This window comes from Amphiura filiformis, chromosome 14, assembly GCF_039555335.1.
Source record: "Amphiura filiformis chromosome 14, Afil_fr2py, whole genome shotgun sequence".
Classification (NCBI taxonomy): domain Eukaryota; kingdom Metazoa; phylum Echinodermata; class Ophiuroidea; order Amphilepidida; family Amphiuridae; genus Amphiura; species Amphiura filiformis.
The window spans coordinates 42,047,101-42,069,406 of record NC_092641.1 but is presented as its reverse complement, the minus strand read 5'-3'; the positions used below and the strand labels follow the sequence as shown (position 1 = coordinate 42,069,406).

Here is a 22,306-nt window from a genome sequence, read left to right as displayed (position 1 = left end):
CTATATACTTTAAGATCTTTTTCGCAAAGTCAGATAGGCCTACATTTTGTACGGAAAGAAATATAATTACATTATGGCCGGGCGTTCCTCCAGCTGTTAAGTTTGTTTTGTTTAGACCCTAATCGTATGCACAAACAAGTTAGACCAGGTCCCCGGACCAGGTCTAAAGTTAGACCTGGTCTAAAGTGGAATTTAGTTCCATCAGGAATGGCCCTTTAGCTCGCATTTCTTTCCCCAAGGCGTAGAGTAGAAATCACTTATGTCTTATACGGTAAAATACCTGGCAATGTTGTTGGCAACAGTATACCGTTAAAATTACTGTTGTTTTACATTTAAACACAATATATTGGGACAATACGGCTGTTTACCCGGGCTGTTTACTACCGTATTTAAAAATCGAAGATGCAACACTTTACACACCCACCCACCCTAAAAAAATTTAAACTACTACAGTCTAAACGGTACTAACATGCCTATTTTTAGTGAAACAGTATTTCATTTTACGGTAAATAACGTAAAGTTTACGGGAAAGTCCCGAAAAATAACGGTAATATTTTACAGTGTATAGGCCTACACACTGTTATCATTATACGAACAACGAATCGTGGTTACGTGACGTTTTAGGACCGTTTTATTCTTAGTTACGATATTAAAAGAATAACTAAAAGTAATTAAAAGTTTTTACCTTTTATGGAACTCCCGTCATTTAAGGGCACACTACATGTATAACAGGTGACAATCACAGGGCAATTATAGCCGGAAATCAATGCAAGCCGTCAATCAATTACACGTCAATCAATTAGTCACCGACTTTGTGTGTTGTGTGCGTGACGCTGTGGTTTAAATTCGGTTTTACGCAGTACGCAACGCCAATACGCTCACTTATAGCTCGCACGCAAATACAAAACGATAAGCGCGGACGCATTGACCATGTTTGCGAAAATGCGGCTTACAGTCGGGAGCGTTCGTGATTTGTTCATTTTTACTGAAAAATAGTGATTTTCAAATGCCTGTAGATTTTTTTGCCCAGGGTGGATTTTGGCCGATTTTGGATATGTGATTGAATATTTAAAGCCACGTCTACCAGTACAAAAATTGTCGATTGAGGAATTAATTCCAGCAGACACCCTATCTAGGGCTCTCACTCCCTGACTATTAGCTGCTTAACAATAGAATACCACAATGGGATTTGAACCCTTGACGTGTGTGATACACAAGTTACAGATAACTGCTTTTAGGGATAGGTCAGTGCTTGCATTTCATTATGCCATGCATACCATACATGAAGGCCCTGTCATTCAGCCAAATTTCAGATAAAATATGACTGAAGTTCCATGGCAAATTACACTTTTGCTACTTGTTGTCACTTTCAGCTTCTATTATTTATGATAGAGAAGATTTTCAATTATCAGAATATCTTTATTAGGTTTACAGGAAATGACAGGAAAATACATAAAAAAATAAAACAGAAATGATCAACAATCACCACTTCTCTAAAAAAAATCCTAAAAATTTCTTCTATTGAAATTCATATATCTACTAAAAGGGTGGATTTTGAGGAAATTTTACAACACTTGATTTCTTTCTTGTATTATCCACTTGTGGTATCCCATCCAAGCAGCAGGTCCGTAACACACCCGTTTCATACTTTTCAACTAATTCTCTATAGAAACATTTGAAATATTTCCAATTCTGGAGTGCAGATCAGTCAACCGTGGGCGGTCACACACATAACATCACTGGATATTTCAAGTGGATGTGTAACTACTTGAGAATAAAGGACTATGAATAGATGCGACAGGATAACCTATGGGATTATCTCAAGTATATAATTTTGTTCTCTCTCCTTTTCTTACATCTTCTCTGCTCTTATGAAAGTGGTTCCTTGTTATGCAAATGAGAGAGTTTACGCTCCATAACTTTCACACAGAGATTCCCCTCTCAGAAGTGAGAGGGACATACACAAGCGCACGATACTTACCTCCCACGACCTGATCTATGCACAAAACGAAGTTTGGGACCACAAGAAACCCCTGTACCACAGAAAAAAGGTTTTGGCACCCCGGAAGAACGGGGATGACAACGCCCAGGTGTGGGTATCGCCCAACACTAACGATATATCGCCCTCACCAACACAGTGAACACACGTTTCTTGCGACCCTCTACGTGATGAGAACGTATGACTTTCTTCAGAGATGTCACAGGCTGACATAAAAAATCCTGAACTTGCGAGGCGGAACGAGCGGGCGAGTGGAGCTCAGGCTATCGGCGTGGGGTCCAGGGGCCCGCTTAAGGGCCCCTGGTGGGGTCCAGGGGCAACGCCCCTGGCGGGGGTCGAGGGGGCTCTGTTTCTTGAGGGGTGGAATGCATAAAACGCGGGAAGGGCTCAGGTCGTGAATAACTCTAATAAATCTTGGAAAAATTTTCACCAATACAAGTTACATAATGTGGCATCAAATGATCGTCTGGCAATGATATCAATTTAGGGTTGTACAAGTAGTTACAGTGTAGCCCACCACTCACTTAGGGGACCACCACTAATTTCAATGCTGGAACAACCACTCAAAACTTAAAGGACATTGTCATAATAATGAATACATCCTAAAAATGCTCAGTATTGGTAAAATCCCCAGGGTAAAATCTTACTAGAAATGTCAGGTTTCTGTAACTTACTGCCCATTATTCAAATTTTGCTACATGTAAGTGCTAGCTACAACCTTGTTGTCAATGTTGACAATGGTTGAACCTTCCTTCCAGTGTGAAGAGTGGCAAAACTTGCATAATCAATCAAAGAAAGCAAATTCCGGATCTTAAAGGGCTCAGTCCCCCACCTTAGCACAGTGGAACCTGAGAGCACATCAGACACACCAAATTACATTCTGAATACGAGAAATGTCTTGATATCAAATACATGTGTAATTTTGATTGTTTGAAATTTGTAACATTTAATACAAATTTTATGGCAAATTATTAAAAATAGACATTCTGACATTTAACAGTCCTTGGGTCTCTCAGGTGCCACAAAAATACTGTGCAAAGGTGGGTTACAGAACCCTTAAGATCTTGGGAAAACAACCCAGCCTATTTAATCCCGCCATGATGGGACAAAGCATTGGTTAGATGAGTGAAATATTCTCATACAATTCTGCATCAAATATCCAAAGCACTCAATTTGGGGCAACAAAATATTATTTAATGGGGCAAAACATGGTATTTGAGTTGTGCAACATAGGCATGACCCTAAAATGCCTCAGAGCATGAAAAAGCATTCCAATTATTCATTTTAATTGAATTCATAGAATCCAAGACCGATCAATTATGTGATGCGATCAAACAAAATCAGTCGGAACTCTGAAATATTAAATATTCAGTTTCTTATAGGATAGTCCAAAGCATTTACAAAGCTGCATTTTGCAGAAAACTGAATTTAAATTGAACAACCAGTTGAACAACCAGCATTTCCAAAACAAGGAAATATTTCCTTTGTTTGGTTATATCTCAAAATCAATATTTCCGAGTTCCGACTGATTTTGCTTGATCGCATCACATATCCCATTTAGCTGAAAATAAGAAATTAACAAGCATGTGCCTCTGTTTGTTACAAATGGCTATTCCAATAAGTATGCATACACCCTACTAGAGAGGAAACTTAAAATCACTGGAATTCCACATTTTCTGTTAATTCTATGAATATATTTGGAATTGGCACAAAAAACACGATTTTAATACATGCATGATTGTTATTTCCTGATATTTCTAACATAATTATGTTGAATATCCTGGAAAAATTCTGGTTTCAATTCAAAACCATCAAAGGGCCTATACCTAAATACCAGTGTGCAACTTTTCCAGAGGAGTCTTTCATTCAGTGGGAGCTTTTAAGCTGCCATTGAATGTTGAATGAGGGACTCCTCAGCCAAAGAGCATTAAAAGTAAAAAGCTTTATATTAAAAGCAATGTGACTGCAGAAAGCTACAGCTTGGCTGGGGAAGGCTGTACACTGGTAATTAGTATGGCTTGGACCTGAAATATAGATGCGCACATGTATATTTTCTGAAAAAGCCCATTAGGACTTGAGCCGCAAGCTATAAAACACCACTACCAAGATCCAATTCCAAATTTGATTTGAAAACATCAACTATTTCCTGAATTTGGTTTTACCACTGAATTTGGTTTTACCACTTCAATAATGAAGGGCATACAATCGGATGGTTATTCCAAAATTCTGCACGGAGAATATTACATGTAGCAATTTCTATTACATGTACATACTTTATTGTTTTGCCATCCATTAAACAAGTAATTGAATTGTTTGCAGTGTCTGCTATTTGCTTGTCAAAAGAGTAAAACCTTTAACAGTCTATAATATCGAATTGATTAATTCGAATTAAACAATTCATTGATGTTAGCACTGGGTAGTAGCCATTACTGCCAGTAGACAGGAAGTCTAGAAAGTTGACCTCAACGCTGTAGGTGGTCTTCCTGTACTTTTGAATGGGACAGCAGTAACCTTGGGCATGTTTTAGACCAATATTTTGGATTTTTCTCTAAGTTTGTGAGAGCATAACAAGACTATCCGTCGATGGATTTTTCTTTCCATCGGTAGATATTTTTAAAATTAAGTTTTTCATAACATATTAAAAAGGCAGAGACCCCTGCTGTATAATAAATTAGCTAGGTAAGTTTTGAGTAACCTTGATGAAAATTATCAAAAAGTGCCTATTCAATTGTGTGGGTACGGTCCATCACCTGTCACTTGGTAGTCTTGTAACATGTCTAATGGCGCTGCCCATGGCCACTCGATGAATTGTTTAATTCGAATTAATCAATTTGATATTATAGACTGTTTAAAGCTTCAATGTACAACTTTTAAAATGATTAGCAGATGAGTTTGGTCATTTTTTTGTTCTGGGTAGAATCTGGGTAAGTTTGATTTGGCTTGGTTCCCCCATGCTGGTGTGGGGCTAAGGTGTGATTAGGGTGTTTGCCAGAGAGGATATTAAGTTTACTGTATAATGAAGATATGGAGAGGTTCACCGCAAAATGCGATATATCCATTTTTACCAATTTGAGATTTATGCAAATTAAGCTGCCAAAATATGAAGAAAATAATAATAATAATACTTTGACCATATCTCAAAGAGTATACTTTGTAGTTTTAAACAAATGATGTGTCATTTTAAAAGCACCATTTTGTGATGTATGATGGTGATCTTATCGATATGGCTTTTATAGCGTTTTGCGATGAACCTCTTCATTATTCTCTTTGATGATTTCAATATTTTCATCATGGAAGTCCCAAACTGGTATGCAAAAGTTTCAGTGAAAGTCTTCCGGTTGGAAAGTTGGATTCTTTCTATCTTCTTTAGATCTGCATAGGGATCATATATACACCCTTTTTAGTACTGATGTTCAGGGTAACTTTCAGCACTGGAACAAATGTGAGAAATCCAACCAAGGTCCACAACGTTTTCACAGGATCCAAAGTCTTATCATCCTCACAGGTTAGTTCAAATCACAGAGTAAATGTAAGTGTCGCATGATTGAGCTGTCTGTAAGACGGTTTTGAGCTGTCTCTAAGACAGTTGCACTTGACTTCTTCATAATAACTTTGTATATTTAAAATACACGATGTCTGTTTGAAGATCTGAACACTGACAACTTACTTGCTTCCATCACTATACAAAATATCATTAGAGTATAAATACAATACTAAATATATTTGAGTTTCGTGTTATTTTCCTATTCTTTGGACCATCCATTCTTGTTGACATAGCGGGCATCTGTTGTTCTGTTTCACCCAGAGTGACATACAGCAGTTGTGAAATGAATGGTTGCACTCTCCCCATACCACTGAAAAAATAAAATAGAGAAAAGATTGTTACTGCTGTACAAAACTTTTATAAACTGTTATAAACTTTTCGGAATTGCTTGGAATGAGATGTCAAATAGGGGCATACCGGGACGGAATTATTGTGTGCTGGCTAAAAGTGTTAAATGTTGGCCCCCGATTTTTGTCGCCAGGGAGCTCAAGAATTTAAAAGTGGGGGGGGGGGATATTTTAAACATTTTGTTTTGATGATGTGTGAGATTTTGCTACCTTGGCGCGAAAGCTTGAGAAACGGTCTAAATATGCCAGACTCATGTCCCATGCATGAGAGAGAGTTGAGAGCCCTGTACTAGTGTTAGTACATTTGTCTGTACTCACAGTTGATAATTAAATTCAGCTACTCTGATTGGGTCATTACATGATACAGCCTTCTTTGTAACAAAGTTTTCAGAAATCATATTCAGTCTGATGTGGTTATCATTATCAACTGTACAATGTATGTTCCTTTTTCTACAGAGCAGTTTCTGTTTTATCTCATTGTTTTATTTACTTATTTTTATACTAATCTTTCCATGAGTCATTAGGTACCGGAAATAAGTATGGTACTATATATTAGTGGTAATTTTTGCGAGGGTTTTATTTTCGCGGATTACGTGAATGGAGTTCCATCCGCGAAATTAATACCTCGCGAATATCGCTCATTCTACAAAATCCGGTGCCAATAGCCTTTTTTCCATTCTTTGGTCCACAAACACTTTGTCGAACATTTAGGTCATCAAATATGTTGTTTTTCTGGTAGAACTCAACGAGATCTACACGGACATATTTAGTTTTCCATACTTTAAATGCTTTCTTCAGCCTGATTAACCCTTGCAAATGCTCAAAAATCGCTAAAAATGCGTTTCCACTGCTCAAGTGTCACATCTAACCCTGAATATTTTCTTTGAATAAATGCGATTTCTTTACATATTTGTTGTTTTTTAATTAGATATAACGCACCATCATATTGTTTATTAACATTATTTTTTAGTGATTAAAACGTCTTTGTGTAATTCTAAAATAAATTGCACTTTCCACCAAAATGCTGTGAGCTCGTTACCCCTTTTTAACACACGTTATTGGAAAGAAGTAAAACAGAGGTATCAATGTAATATGCGGTTTTTGATAGGAAACACTCATAGGTTTTTAAAAATCACAGTAAAAATTGTGATGCTGTAGCATTTTTGGCATAGAAATGTTGTAAACATTGAAATTTCGACCGACCATGTTAAGATTGGTGAGCTACGTTACCAGGATTCTATAGTATGCACTTGTATTACATGTACTTCCTAATAATATGTGAAAGCTACCAGTGGTCGAACCCCATTTATATTAGAATTAACCGACATAACGTTGTAACGTTCGCAAATCACATTAAAAACATTAAAAACCAGTGAACTACGTTACTGTGAGCTACGTTACACACTCATTTATGCATCTTCATAACTTCTATGAAATGGTGAAATCTGTTTTACATTTCACTCAAGTGATCTTTAGTTTGCTTTTTATGACCTTGGATTGAGTAAAACCAGCCCATTTTGTAGTCGGTAACGTAGCTCACATTACATTGAGTTTTAGTGTTAAAAACATCATGACTTCCTGAAAGAAAAATATGCAAGTGGTGTTGGCAATTTTTACATCTGAAAGTAGTGATACATTTACTCTTAAAAAACACAAAAAGCAGGTCTTTTTGAACAACTTTAATTTTTTCAATTTTTATAGTGGATTGGCACCGGATTTTGTAGAATGAGCGATATATGTAATATTGTATTTCAAGTATAGGGCAAGACTAGGCAATCGCAAAAATAACAATTGCAAAAAAGGTCTCTGTAACTCCAAATTGCGAAAATAACTGTACTCGAAAATTACCACTTTTACAGTACGGTAGTTCTTTGTTACTTTGGTCCACTTTGTGTGACAGATGTTTTTTTGTTTTTTTAAGGACTCAGAAATTACATTTTTATTTGTTATTACTATCTATAAACAAATTTCTATCTATAAACAAGAGGGGTGAGGGCCCGAGGAAGCAAATTGCCCTTCAAGAAATAACTTATGCATGCTGCAAAACAAGATGTATATTACAGGAAAATGCCTAAGAATATGATATAGGGATTGGAATTCAGAGCTGATAATTTCAAAATTTCAAATTTTTTTTTTAGATATGCAAATGCTATGAGTGTTCCATGCCTTGGTTCCCTCACAAATTAACTTGTGTAACTTTGGACATATTGTAACGGAACCCCCAGTAGGCACCTTAGTAGGCCTACTAATATTGAAAACCATCATTTAAACTTCGACAGCGCTAATCATATTTTATCATATTTTATAATCTATTCATTTAAATCTTTATTTCATTTGCTTAGGTATCGCGTGCTTGCTTTGCAGGCGCAGCGCGTATGCAAATTGCGCGACCTAAATTGCTTGCGCGATATAGAAATGAAATGCCGATCGTGTTGTTTTGGAACGGCTGAGTTGCGGCCCAGGCTTTGTACCGGGTGGACGTGGATTGCATGTCTTGCAACTCGCACTTCGGCACTCGGACATTCTGATACTAGATTCGCTGATCCTTTTAGGATCAGCTACGTGCAGGGGCGTTTATTCTTCCGTTAATCGCCCCCAAAGGGGAGGGAATAATTTTACCCCTTTGGGGAAGAATTTTGCATTTTGAAAAAGAAAAAAAAGAGAGGGGAAAAACAGAAGAAAGTCAACAGGATTCAAGGAAGATTAAAAATAAAATAAACTAATTTGGGGAAAAATGTATAACTGGAACATGTATTATTATGTTTTATGGTATTTTTGGAATGAAATAGATGGTCACTGGCTGGCAGTGACTGCTCTACAGGGTGGGTGAATTCATCAAGTGTCATTTAGGGAAGAATTATAATGGCTTTTACCCATTCCCATCCCAAAAATAATTATTTGAGGGAAACCATGGACTTTATCATAAAACAGGGAAAAGTTGGGTCAGTAATTTTTCCCTGCCTGGGCAATAGTGACTAGTACTATTAGGGATTCAATCATGTTTCACCGTTGTTCATCACCGTTTAACAACGATGCGGCCGCGTCGTCTGCGTGGTTTACTTCGCGAGGGCAGCTTTGCTGCCCGACGCCACGCAGACGCGCCGGACGCGAGTTGTTAAATGGTGATGAACAACGGTGAACCATGATTGAATCCCTTTCAACAACGAAAAGAAGCTAAAGATCGTATAACTCACGGATTATTTCACGAGGAATGTGAATTAATCATTGCCACTCAGCCTTACAAAAACTTCAACGATTGCTCTGTTAAAATTAGCAACAAAACTGGGATAAAACTACAGAATAAAACTGCAATGTTTAGCCGCTACCTGACAAATACTGAATTCAACTTGTAAGCTTGCATACGCACAAAGGTTCCAGACATGACGAATTTTACGCTCTCGCGTAACGCGTAGTATTCTCGCTTCATGCGATCGCGTATACGCTACAGTAAAAGTGTGGGTTCATCACGGATTAACAACGGTTGGCTCCTGTATAAAGGTATAGGAAGAGTTGTTGAATAGGTAATAATGCACAGTTTGCACACTAAGATTAAGGGAGCTATGCTTTGCATATTTCATACAAAATCCATTTTCTTTTTAGTTTGGACATCTGCATATCTAGGGAAGCATTTGGGGTTCTAAGGGAAGAACCATCAATTAGTTAACAGCTCTATTGTCCAAGTTTATCTTCCCTTTTAAACCTCATCTTCAAATCCAAATCCTTGATTATTCCTCCCTAGATGCAATAGTTCAGTGGCATTCTCCGAACTCTGCAACAGAAGAATTTTAATTCTAAGGCTTTATAAATCAGGGGCATGCGAGTCACCACATATATAAAAAGAGCTGAAAACATAAAAACCAGATAGCAAAAAGCTCAAAACACCTAGCAAAAAGCTGCAATTTGGGAAGATCCTATACTTTTATACAGAGCAAGTGTACTGGTACAAAAAAAGCTGAAAATCAAAACAAAAAAGCTGAACTCTCACACTCCTGTCAATAATAAATCACAGCTAGCTAGCTAATAAACATGATTAAGAGCCTAGAGGTGTTTACCAACCTCTCTTCCCTTTGAACCATTTGTCCTTATAGATGCAATGGTTCAGTGTCCAGACTGTACCATCTTGGAAAGAATTTGATGTTTTTGGGGAAGACAGAATAGGACAACTCACAACACACCTACATTGTATGTTCAGTCAGGGAAGGGAGGGAACAAGAAAATAAGGAAAAGTACATGTAGATAGCACCCGGGGGAGGCACTCGAATATCAAAGTGACATACCTGTGCCCACCAGCATGAAACTAGGGGTCTATCGGTGTGGAAATTTTCAGAAAAAAGGGGGTCATTCGGTGTTGGCAATGTAAAAAATGGAGTGATTTTGTATGGGAGCGCCTAAAATTTCACATCATTGACAATCAAAAATAGCTTTTTACCCAATTTTACAGTACAACATAGACAAAACTCATTTATTTTACTCCAAATGTGTGTGAAGCGTGCCGAAATTTCAATTTTGAGGACTAATTGTTCAAGAAACGGGGTTATTCAGTGTAGGCTACTGAAAAAAACAGGGTCATTGGGTGTAGGATTTGTCAAAAATAACGGGGTCTTTTCATGGGCTCATGACGTATGTCAATACGGTATATGGGAGTGCCCCCGGAGATAGCAACCAACCTAAAATTTTCCCTTTTGGGTTCATTTTGGGGGGTTTTCAGTTGGGGAATAATCTGGGGAAGGAAGTGACACAGCGCGGTAGGGTGAGGGAATAATTTCAATTTTCTGGAAGAATAGACACCCCTGGCTACGTGAGTGTTGTAATAATTCGTAATGATTCGTATTTAATATAATATCTGGCTAGAAATGTGCTTATTAATTTCGATTTATTAATTAACTCGATTTCCATAATTTCTTGAGCGTGGGAATTTCCAGCAATCAGCTGTTGATTTGTAAACAAAGCCCACGATGTTTCTCAGTCTTAGTATTGTATTTTATTTATGAATAACTCGTGACTTTTACAAGATGAATTGACTAGTTTTAGTGATTAATTAATGTCGATATTTTACTGATAATTTCAGTAACAAAGGAAAGCGTTGTAAACTGGATATATCATATATTGTGTATTTGTTGTGCATTGTGAATGTGAAGCTTACAGTTTATGCTGGGAAACCAGTACAATATATAATACTGTTGATCATTTTATATGTTGTCATGAGTCACCTTTATTGATCTCATTTCTTTAATTAAGTTACTTAAATTAATTAATTCACAATCCGTGGCAAATCACAATCAATCCAACAACCATCTCCTAATTAACGACGACCAGGTATTTATGCTATTCATGATCCTGACATTTAGGCCCATATTTCACATCGATCCTTTGGGACTTTCACGCTACCATATTTAGTCCATATTTGTATTTGTAGGCCAAGGCACATCCGTTTCAATATTCTTTAGCATGTGAATGATGTGGTTGCATTATTCAAATGATGGAATAACAAAACTGCATGCCAGCTTTAAGTAACTAATTGCCATATTTTTTTATCCCGATTGTTAAATTTGTTTACTATACCAGGGATATGACTGACTATACTTACCTACACACTCTTCTTGTTTATTTTCTGTCTGACATCTTAAACATGCATCTGTTAAAAAAGAGAACATATAAGTCAGATAAGATATTGTAATTTCTGTAAAACTCCTAGGAGCCCAATAGTGTGACATGACTAACATTTTAAAATTGATTGTGAATTTCAAAAATTGTGTTTTCACTAAGTCTCAAATTATTCACTAACATTATGGTCGTGTGTCATGAATTGGGGGCCAAATGCGTTACATGCTCAAAATTAGAAAAATAATCACGCTTTCACACAAAAATGATTGTAATTCATCTCATGTTTGTCAGAAACCTACAATTTTTATATCATCATAAAGCTGAAAGTGTAAGGAAGACAATTGTTCAACTTCTAAGTTGATATACAGGGTGCCACAAATATTATATAGGGTGGAAATGTTACATTTTCGTTCAAAAAGTAAAAAAAATGGTTCCTCTCTTACTCACTAACATAAACACCTGTTCTGCTAAAACCCTTTATAGATCTGCTAATAACATTGTAGGCTCTCAAAAAAGCAAACTTGTAATGATGAGTTATGTAGCCTAACTGAGATACAGGGTGTTCAAAAGTTGTACATACATTTTTATGATTTTTATGACATTATCAATCAAAACTTTTTTCCTTCATGTCCTACACAAAAACCAATGGCATATTTGAATTCCTCATCAAATTTCCTTCTAAAAACAGGAAGAAGTTACCCCACTTTTACAGAAGTGGGGTAACTTCTTCAAGAAATATGACATTCAGAACATTTTGGAGCACAAATGCATGCTTAGTACAGTAACGTATAGGAAAAGCCTAGAACCCATGACACAGAATGCAGCACATTAACAACAAATTAAACCAGCTTGGAGTAAAATTGGTCAAGTTACCTACTAGAAATAAATACCAAAACAATGGTACATAATCCATCCTAATACCTTGCTGGGTTAATTAGTTACAGTAAAAAATAAATTTGAGAGGCACTGAAAATCAATATTCCCTATACTTTAACACACGCCTCAACCGTAGGCATCTCAACCGTAGGCACCACCACCCCTGACTTTGCATCGTTTGAATTGCAATATCTCAAAAAGTAAATAGGCCTACAGTGTGAAGTTTTTACTTTCCACAGTTTTAGGTACCGTAGATAAATTAGCAATAAAATGAGACCATTTCTAGTTCAGTAGCCCTCTACATTCTTGAGATCTGGGCCAAAATGTCCTGATTTTTTTTTTAATGTAACACCCCCACCTTTTCCTATACCCCAATTCATGACGCACGACCATATATATCTATAATGAAAGCAGCCCTCGAATTAAGGATCTGAAGGGGCACAGCAACTTTTTTAGGGCAAGTTGATAATTGCCTTGGATTTTCACTGAAAAGGCACGGCAGCACAGCAGGTTGTAATATTTCAAGAGGGCATCATGGCAACTGTTGAAAATTTGAGAAGGGCACCAAGGCAATTTGTCAAAAGTGAAGAAAACACACACAAACATGCATAGATGATTTTATAATGAAGGGGCAGGGCTGGGGCACCGACGGCAACTTCATTAGAGGGCACAGCAAGTGACTGCCTTGGGTAAAGGTCATATTTCGAGGGCATTGCGGCAGTGGGGTTGAGCACCCACGGCAAAATGCCATGGGTGCCGTGGGTTAATTCGAGGGCTGAATGAAAGGAAGGACAGTCCGGTGAAAACTTTGTGCACTTTTCAAATTCTGTGTGCACTTTTTTTTGAATAATTTCAAATTGTTTTAGGATCCAGCATTTGTTATCAACCATTGTTGACTTGTATTGGTACACCAGTAGTTTTTTTTAAACATGTACCGGTATACATGTACGTTTACATGGTTAACCAACCGGATTGTGGTCCATTTAAACGGATAAATAACCATTTCAAACTTAAATCCCTTCTCTCCACTTAAATTTGGACAAAATATGTATCAAAAGGATTGCGATGGTCAGTGTATCCCTGACATGACTACAGTCGAAATTTCAATTGATTGAATACAGCCTGACATCCTGGCGTGATAATTTTTCGCATACACTGCACGATGTACGCCAGCGCAGCATACATGTGCAATTGTGCAAACTGCATACCGGTACATGTACTATTCGACCTCTCATTATCGCAAAATAACAAGAAAAACATTCCCAATATGCGGAAGTGAAGACAAGATAGCAACTTTGGTCAAAATTTGTACTCTGTGTACAGGCCAGTAGCCAGGATTTTTTGTGGGGGTGCTGATTTTTAAAAAGTAAACTTTTTTTCCAAGGGGGGTGTTGTGATATCATCCAGGAACTATTATCTTACGCGTAAGCGTACACAGAACTCTAGGTGTGAGGCGCCCTAATCTGGGCAGCCAAAACTTGAGACCAATCATGATGAACATCATACCAGGGCAGTGATAATAAATATCATTATTATATATCATAACCGTGTCTGCATATTACTTCATGGTGGCAGCATGTGGGATTAATTCCATGGATTTGACAGAGGAACTCTGATCCAAATCAACGGAGGATTTCGTCTAAATCTGGACAATTTCCTGACTCATCGCCACATCACCATGGTCAAGTTCAACAGACCATCCCTCGCCACAGGGAATATCGCCGCAGGCCACAAATTCTGCTATCGAGCGAGTCACTCGTTGAACCAAGAGTTGAACTGCAACATGTTTTAAACACGTAACGACGGCACACTATTTAAAGCGAACACTCACATCCTTCGGTACCGTATTTATGGAAATATACCGGTGGAAATTTTGTTACCGCTTGACTATAACGGATTATAAAGGAACTTTATATCGTCGCCGAAATCTGTGCTTCGATTGTCACCTTTAGGTTGATTTAGAAAGTTTCAACCATATCATAGTACATCGTGTCTTATTTTTGTGTGCCCTGCCCTGGTCAAACATCAAACTCGGCGAGTTAACGAGTAAGTTTTTATAGAACTAAAGAACTGCAACTAAGCCCATAGCAAATAGAACTTTGAATCATCCGTGTGAATTTGAAATACTTTGCTATAAATTGTCATGAAAACTTTTCACCGACAAAGTGCTGACGAACCCCAATTTTCCCGCCGAGTGCAGTGAGCCTGGAATGAGGAGACCCCAGCCCAGAGCTGATGCGCCACGTCTTAGCCTAATCACAGAGGATCACTACGCACAGCCGGAGGAACATGCATTGCTAACTTTTACACATAGAAACGGACTGCATGCTGTGTGGATTACCAGTTCCAAGGCCTTAACAGATGTTGCCATGGTTACCTACAATGGATTCTGATAAATCAATCTATTTATAGCGAGACTTTATAAACATTACCAACGGACTGTCAGCTGTTCACTCAGATAAATAAAGCGATACCAAGAGAAACATTGAGCATATTCAAGAACTAGATCAACTGTGCTCCAAGAGACTTTTTACTGAAACAACTTTTAACAAAGAAAAAACCTTTGTTGAAAAGATTTTTTAAAGTTAAACCTTTGTGTGGTTATAACAAAAAACAGTGATTATTTTCTTTGTTTGGAACCAGATTTCTTAATATTCTACACAGTTAATTTTGTTATGCTTTCAATATTGAGTGTTTTAGTTATGCACAAACACCTTGGTACCAATATCTTGTAACCCGTTGCTTGTACTAACCACTTCGTAAGTCTTGTTTTCTCTTTAACCTACCCCTAAATACCGTTGCTGTTCCTGTATTCAGGTAAACCATACCTTGCGCAGCCGTGTATTTGAGATAAATACCATCCAACATGACATCCAAATATCCAGTAATGAACTGGGATGTACCAGACGTAAGCGAGGAGTTTAAATTATTTAAACAAAGACTCGAACTAACTATGTTGGACAAAGAAGTGACGGACAAAGAAAAACAGGCAGTGAAGATCAAAATCGCTGTGGGAAACATAGGATTGAAAAAAATAAACACGTCTGGCCTCAGCGATGAGGACCAAAAGGACCCAGAAAAACTCTGGAAGATCTTTGATGCCCAGCTAAATGTCAACGTCAACTTTAGAATACACAGACTCGAATTGATGCAGTTTAAACAGCGACCCCAAGAAAAGCTTGACGACTTCATAAATCGATGCCGAAACAAAGCAACTTACTGTGAGTTCACGACAGATGAGATGGCCGAACGCATCGTAGAGTTAGTCATTGCATCAACCCCCATCCAACTATTCCGGAAAGATCTCTTAGAGGAACCTAAAGGGTTAACGCTGGCCAAACTACTAGAAGAGGGCCGCAAATATGAAGCCTTGCAGGCCGGCGGCCAGAGGATACGGAGTTACAACAGGGATGAAACAAAGATCGCGGGTGTAAACCAACGCCAGATAGAGTGCAGGAACTGTGGACTCACACATCCACCCAGGAAGTGCCCTGCATACACGGACACATGTAAGTCTTGTGGCTCGAAGGGGCACTGGGCGAAGAAGTGTAGGAACTCACGGTCCAACCATCCCCGGCCCAGCAGCTCGGGTCCCAAGAAACCGCGGTCCAGACCCAGAAGCAAATCCCCAGGCCCTGGTAACAGAAGGTTTGGAAGACACCAATCCCGGAGAAACCGACAAGACTACGGGTCCAAGACGAACACTGCCGTGAACGAAATATCAGGCGAATTGGATGACGATTTAGAACATCACACATTCTACAGCGTCAAAGTTTCCAACCTGTGTCTAGAAGACGACGACACGGAAGCATACGCCACCATAGATATAACCTGCCCGAGGAAAACGGGTCAACACCAGCTTAAGCTGAAACTCGACACGGGCGCAGAGGGTAACACACTACCTCTGCGGACAGTTAAGCAAATGTATAAGCATCAATGGAAGAACGTCGTAAAAAAGACAAGAGCACGGCTCACGGCCTATAACGGCACAAAGATCAAATGTTTTGGAAGCATACATTTGGAATGCAGGGTGTAGACCCCAGTGGATCACACAGAAGTTCTATGTAGTTGGCGTGAAGGGGCCGGCAGTGGCAGGACTCCCCCTGTGCGTGAAAAAACGAATCTGGTGACCATCAATGCCATGCCGGCAAATAGCCCTGCAGTTGATGCAAACAGCATCAATACCATCAACATCAACACCGTGGCAGACTTGAAGACTGAATACCCTGCCCAGTTTGACAAAATTGGCAACTTCAAACGCATAAAATAAGCTCCATCTTATTGAAGACGCCTGCCCGTCCGGTTGGCGCGCCTCGAAGTATCCAGTCCACCTGAAAGGCAAACTAAAGGACCAGAAATAGACAAGATGGAACAGCAAGGCATAATAAGGAAGGTGAACTACCACACCGACTGGTGCAGCAGCATCACCACCAGCGTCAAGAAGGATGGGACATTGCGGGTGTGTTTGGATCCTAAGCGCCTCAATAACAGCCTCAAAAGGTGTCCACACAAAATGCCCACCTTAGAAGAAATCAATCCACAGCTCGCAAAAGCTAAACACTTTTCCAAGCTAGACGCTAAGGCCGGTTATTGGTCTATCCACCTTGCGGAGGATTCGCAAGACCTCACCACCTTCCGCACACCATTTGGGCGCTACTGTTTCCAAGAGACTCCCATTTGGCTTGTCCATAAGCCAGGACATCTTCCAGATGGAGATGGACAGGATCGTGGAGCAGGTTCCCGGATGTGTGTGCATAGCTGATGATATCGTAGTCTTTGGGGAAACCCTAGAAGAACACGATAACAACCTAGTCCAGCTAATGGAGGTGGCCAAGAAAGAAGGTCTAGTTTTTAACAGTGTGAAATGCACCATACGCAAGAGCCAAATCAGCTTCTTCGGATCAGTGTACACGGCCGACGGTATCAAACCGGCCCCGAAGAAGGTCGAAGATCTGAAAGCTATGCCAACACCTCAAGACAAGGAAGATCTTCAGCGATTTTTAGGTGTAATCACCTATCTCGCCGCATATATACCACATTTAGCAACGAAAGCCAACCCGCTAAGAGACTTGCTGAAAAAGGATATACCTTTCCTGTGGCAGGAAGACCATCAATCAGTCTATGAAGAACTAAAGAGCCTCATGTCAGCAGAAACGTATAGATCTACAATACTACGACACTGAGAAACCTACCACTCTGGAAGTAGATGCATCACAGAAAGGACTAGGCGCATGCTTGCTACAAGACAACAAACCTGTTGCGTTTGCTACGAAAAGCCTAACTGAATGCCAATCCAGCTATTCAAACATCGAGCGCGAAACCCTCGGACTTGTGTTTGGAATCACCAGATTCCATACATACCTGTTTGCGAACGACTTCAAAGTAGAAACCGACCACAAACCACTCGAAATGATATGTAAGAAGCCCCTGGCAAGTGCACCACCCCGACTAAAGCGGCTATTAGTCAAGGTCCAGGGATACAATTTCGAGGTGGTGTACAAGCCAGGGAGCAAAATGGTACTGTCAGACACACTAAGCCGCCTGCCAAACCCGAATAAATCAGCAGAGATCCCACTAGACATCCAAGTCGGCGTGAGACTGTGACGATGTGGAAGATGTATACAAAGTCGATCTGATCAACTTCGGTCGCAACAAACAAGAAGCCATGCAGCAAGAAACTGCACGGAGCCCAGTCCTTAGAACATTAGGACAAGTGATCAACAATGGGTGGCCAGACACCATCAAGGAACTTCAAAAGACATCCGACCATATTGGGGATGTCGGGACCCGAACTAGGTGTGTCTAATGGAGTAATATTCAAAGGATGCCAAGTGGTGATACCCGAGCCAATACGCCAGGACATTCTTACACAACTCCATGAAGGTCACATGGGGATAGAGAAGACCAGAAGACTGGCTAGAGAGTCGGTATACTGGCCTGGAATCAACCAGGATATAGAAAACCTCGTGAAAAACTGTGCGTTATGTCAGGAAAACCAACCAAGCCAACGCAAAAAGAACCACTGGAACCTCACGAGATACCAACAACCCCATGGACCAAACTAGCATCTGATCTGTTCACTCTGGATGACGAAGATTACCTTCTCATCACAGACTACCACTCCAAGTTTCCCGTGCTACACAAACTAACCAACCCCCGTAGCGAGACGGTGTCACGGGCAGCAGCAGCTACATTCAGCCTACTGGGAGCACCAGCAGAGATCATGTCTGACAACGGACCCCAGTACACAGGACAACCGTTCCAAGCCATGTGCGAGAAATGGGCGATCAAGCATACAACTTCTTCACCCAGGTATCCCAGGTCGAACGGACTAGCTGAACGCACTGTTAGAACAGTGAAAGCATTGATCAAAAAATGCAAAGCTACCAAACAAGATCTACAAGTAGCCATGCTGAACTTGAGAGCAACACCCATCGATTCCAATCTCCCATCTCCAGCAGAGATATTGATGGGAAGACAAATCAGGACAACGCTACCGAGCTACCAGAACCCTAGAAATCTGCAACAAGCACAAGACATTGCAGAGAAACTCCACCAGAAAAAGGAGAAGATGAAAGAGGATCATGACAGGAGTGCTGGTCCGGAGCTTCCGCCACTTCACGTTGGGCAAGAAGTAAGGTTGCAAGACCAGCAAGGCAAGTGGAACAAAGCAGAAATCACTAGACTCTGCAAGGAACCACGATCATATGAGGTGGAAACACCAGGAGGGGCAACGATACGCAGAAACAGGTCGCAGATTCGCGAAGTGCCAAGTGCTGTCAAGGAGAGTAGCAAGAACGCACCTAAAGACACAAGTATCTCCAAACACGTGCATTTCGCACCAGACCTACTTAGCATAGTACAAACAAGGACGCCCAACCACAGCAGGAGAAAGCAGATCCTAAGCCGCCCGACCAACAAATCCGAACCAGATCTGGGCGCATAAGCCGTAAACGAAAACGACTCAGAGATGAAATGTGAGTGGTATGTGTCCTCATCTGCACGGTATGCTGCAAGCGTATCGGTTGTTTGAATGCAGAAACAGCAGCACTGTTGTTTACGTGTATTTGTCTGTTCTAACAAGTTGTTGTAAGCGTTACTTGTTATATGTTAGAATTTGTTACTAAAGTGTTGTGCATAAATGATTCACAATTTACTAAGATGCAAATACACAACGCAGACATGACAATCAAATTAAGCAAAATCAAAATTTAGTGGTAAAGTTAAATCGCAAATATACACTGCATTTCATACAACAAATTTTAAACTTTTGATCCTAATTAATATTAGTAACCACAATTTAATCACATTCAATACAACTGCCATTAGAATGTTTTTCAACATATTTCACATCTGATGATTTTAATTTATTCCCCAGTGTGCTAATCCAAAGAAAGGGGGATGTTGTGATATCATCCAGGAACTATTATCTTACGCGTAAGCGTACACAGAACTCTAGGTGTGAAGCGCCCTAATCTGGGCAGCCAAAACTTGAGACCAATCATGATGAACATCATACCAGGGCAGTGATAATAAATATCATTATTATATATCATAACCGTGTCTGCATATTACTTCAGGGGGTACTTTGTGAAAAGTGGACATTTTCCCCAAATTTGCACCTTTTGACCAACAAAGCTTGAAAGATCTGATTTTTTGGCTCGCTATGCTAGCAAATTCTTAAATTTTGGGACTTTTTGTATAGGCCTACTTTTGCAAATTTGGACCCCCCTGGCTACGGCTCTGTCTGTGTCCGGATGACATGGAAAATTTTAAAATCAAATCAATCATGCATGAAATATTAATATCTTGATAATTCAAGGAATCAATCAATGCATAAAACCAGTTGAGTAAATTCATGTAAATTGTATTTAGTAAGTTACCGGTATTAGGCTTTCTTCTCTGGTCTTATTGCCGACCAAAAGTTTGGGGGAACATCCCCGGATTTTCAGGGTCAGATTTCATTTCACAGTCAGTGCGAGAATCAATCTTGATTCTTGCAGAATAAATTTGCGGGAATCATTTGATTTTCGCAAATCAACTTCTGCGTAAACTACAAACGTTTGCGGGAATCAACTTTGATTCACGCAATTTGTTTACGAGAATCTTTGCGAGAATCGATTCTCTGATTTACGCCGAAAATTCTGACCCTGGATTTTTCAATGTATCACTGCATGAGTGCATGCTCTAGCCTTCGTACAGAGTGGAGAAGGCTAGACTAGAGAAACTCAGCTACAAATGTCAAATTTCAAGACGTGAACCATCAGTAAACAACATCGTCAACCGCAGAAGTGGCTCGTCTGCTCGGGTTAGATATATACAAGTTTGTGCTAAATGTTTTCTAATCAGAAACGAGTCTCCGAGTATTTCTAATTTTTACAGGGGACCGAGCACTGATGAAGTAGGTATGCCAGGTGAATTCAAATTTGCCATCAAACTGCATCATTTTATATATCAAATTAAAGCCCTTGAGTAAACAAAGCCAAAACTGAAAACCTTTTTTTCATAGCACTTTCCGTAGCAAAGTTACATCTTGTCAAAGATTGACTTTCACCAAAAAGATTCAGCTAGCAAAATTCCCCAAAACGGCATTTCGGGGGTGTTTCTAGATCTTAGTCTCATGACGATAGCAGCTTTTTTTAATGGAACTGCTATCAAAATCTCTCTGAAATTCCATGTGCGAGTCTCTCATCACCAAAAAAAATCATATATTTGGGTCAAGTGAAGTATAGACAACATATTTATGAAGGTTTTCTTCTTAAAAAGCTTCTTTTTAATTTCAATGTAAATTTGTATTGCCGGTTTAGGCCATTTTGACTGACTAACAAATGTGTTAACTGAGGTTTCCCTGTGATACCTAGATGAAGACCTCAGCATCGCTGGATTTAGATGTTTTTGCTGACTTCGACCTTTTGCCATGTTCAAAGACTTTTGTCTGACACAGCGTTTATTTTATAGGCTCGCATCCAAACACTTTACTTGGAAAACCACTTTTATCAGCATGAAATCACCATGGGTCGTGAACTATGGCGAGACAATGAATACTATTTTTTTTTATTTACAATACATGTGTAGGAATTGCAATTGAATGAACGCAGGAAAGGAAACAGCTACTCGATCCAACCGCGATCGTATTATTGCGTGAAATGGTATTTCAAACTACAACACAAACGCACAATCTTGGATACAATGCTATCCAATCACGAGTGTGTTGGCATGGTTGGATTCACTTCCGTGTTACTCACGCACAGTTGAACACGCTGGCAATGCCAATGGCATATACCGATTACCGCGCAGCAGTCACTCAAGGCAGTGTGACACACACAAAAAAAAATGCCACTGAATTGAAAGAGCTGGCGTTAATTCCTACTAGTAAGAACTTACCCATTACTTGTACTCTACATATTGCACATGTATCACATTCTACATCCCAGCTCCACATCGCTACAATGTTCCATTTCTTCAAAGTAAATGGTTTGTCAGATCCTGGTGGTGGTCCGGCGGCTGTTCCTTTATCAGCTGAAGATTTTTGGGCACCGGGAACTACGCCAGTTTCATCCTTCATTTCTACGGAATCATTCATTTTTGAAGCGGAATGAATTGACGACTAAGTTCACGGGAGATTACAGATTAATGTACGTGTTTTTCGTACCGACTTTTTCACGGGAAGTTTAGTAAAATTAGTTGATAAAAGTGGCACTAATTTTACTTCCTATTGCGAAAAAAATAAACAAATCTATTACCTTTGACCTCACCTTTGACCTTGGAATACAAATTTCGGCAGAGGGCGTTTTTTATACCTGTTGATTTCTGTTAGCAATATTATTCATTAATAAATAAGTTATAATTTTATAAATTCTCTATTTTAATGACATTTATACCAGATAAAAAGATAAATTTAATGATTTCAAAATATTTATAGTTTTTTTAAAAGTT

At 39.3% G+C, this 22,306-nt stretch overlaps 1 protein-coding gene across 1 annotated transcript; it reads right to left on the bottom strand.

The window, feature by feature from the left end:
* Positions 1-4,607: 4,607 nt before the first annotated feature.
* LOC140170114 (RING-box protein 2-like) lies at positions 4,608-22,115 on the bottom strand. The gene is made up of 3 exons (XM_072193443.1): positions 21,755-22,115; positions 11,478-11,525; positions 4,608-5,853 (listed from the first exon to the last, which is right to left on the bottom strand). The coding sequence occupies exons 1-3, from the start codon at positions 21,951-21,953 to the stop codon at positions 5,735-5,737; spliced, it is 366 nt and encodes a 121-aa protein (XP_072049544.1). The 5' UTR covers positions 21,954-22,115; the 3' UTR covers positions 4,608-5,734.
* Between the last annotated feature and the right edge of the window lie 191 nt (positions 22,116-22,306).

Excerpts from the sequence above, each read along its gene's own strand:
- LOC140170114 (XM_072193443.1), bottom strand. The coding sequence starts at position 21,953 with ATGAATGATTCCGTAGAAATGAAGGATGAAACTGGCGTAGTTCCCGGT. Across the intron at positions 11,526-21,754 it reads ATGTAGAGTACAAGTAATGG|ATGCATGTTTAAGATGTCAG; the intron begins GTAAGTTCTTAC and ends CTTTTTTAACAG. Across the intron at positions 5,854-11,477 it reads TAAACAAGAAGAGTGTGTAG|TGGTATGGGGAGAGTGCAAC; the intron begins GTAAGTATAGTC and ends TTATTTTTTCAG.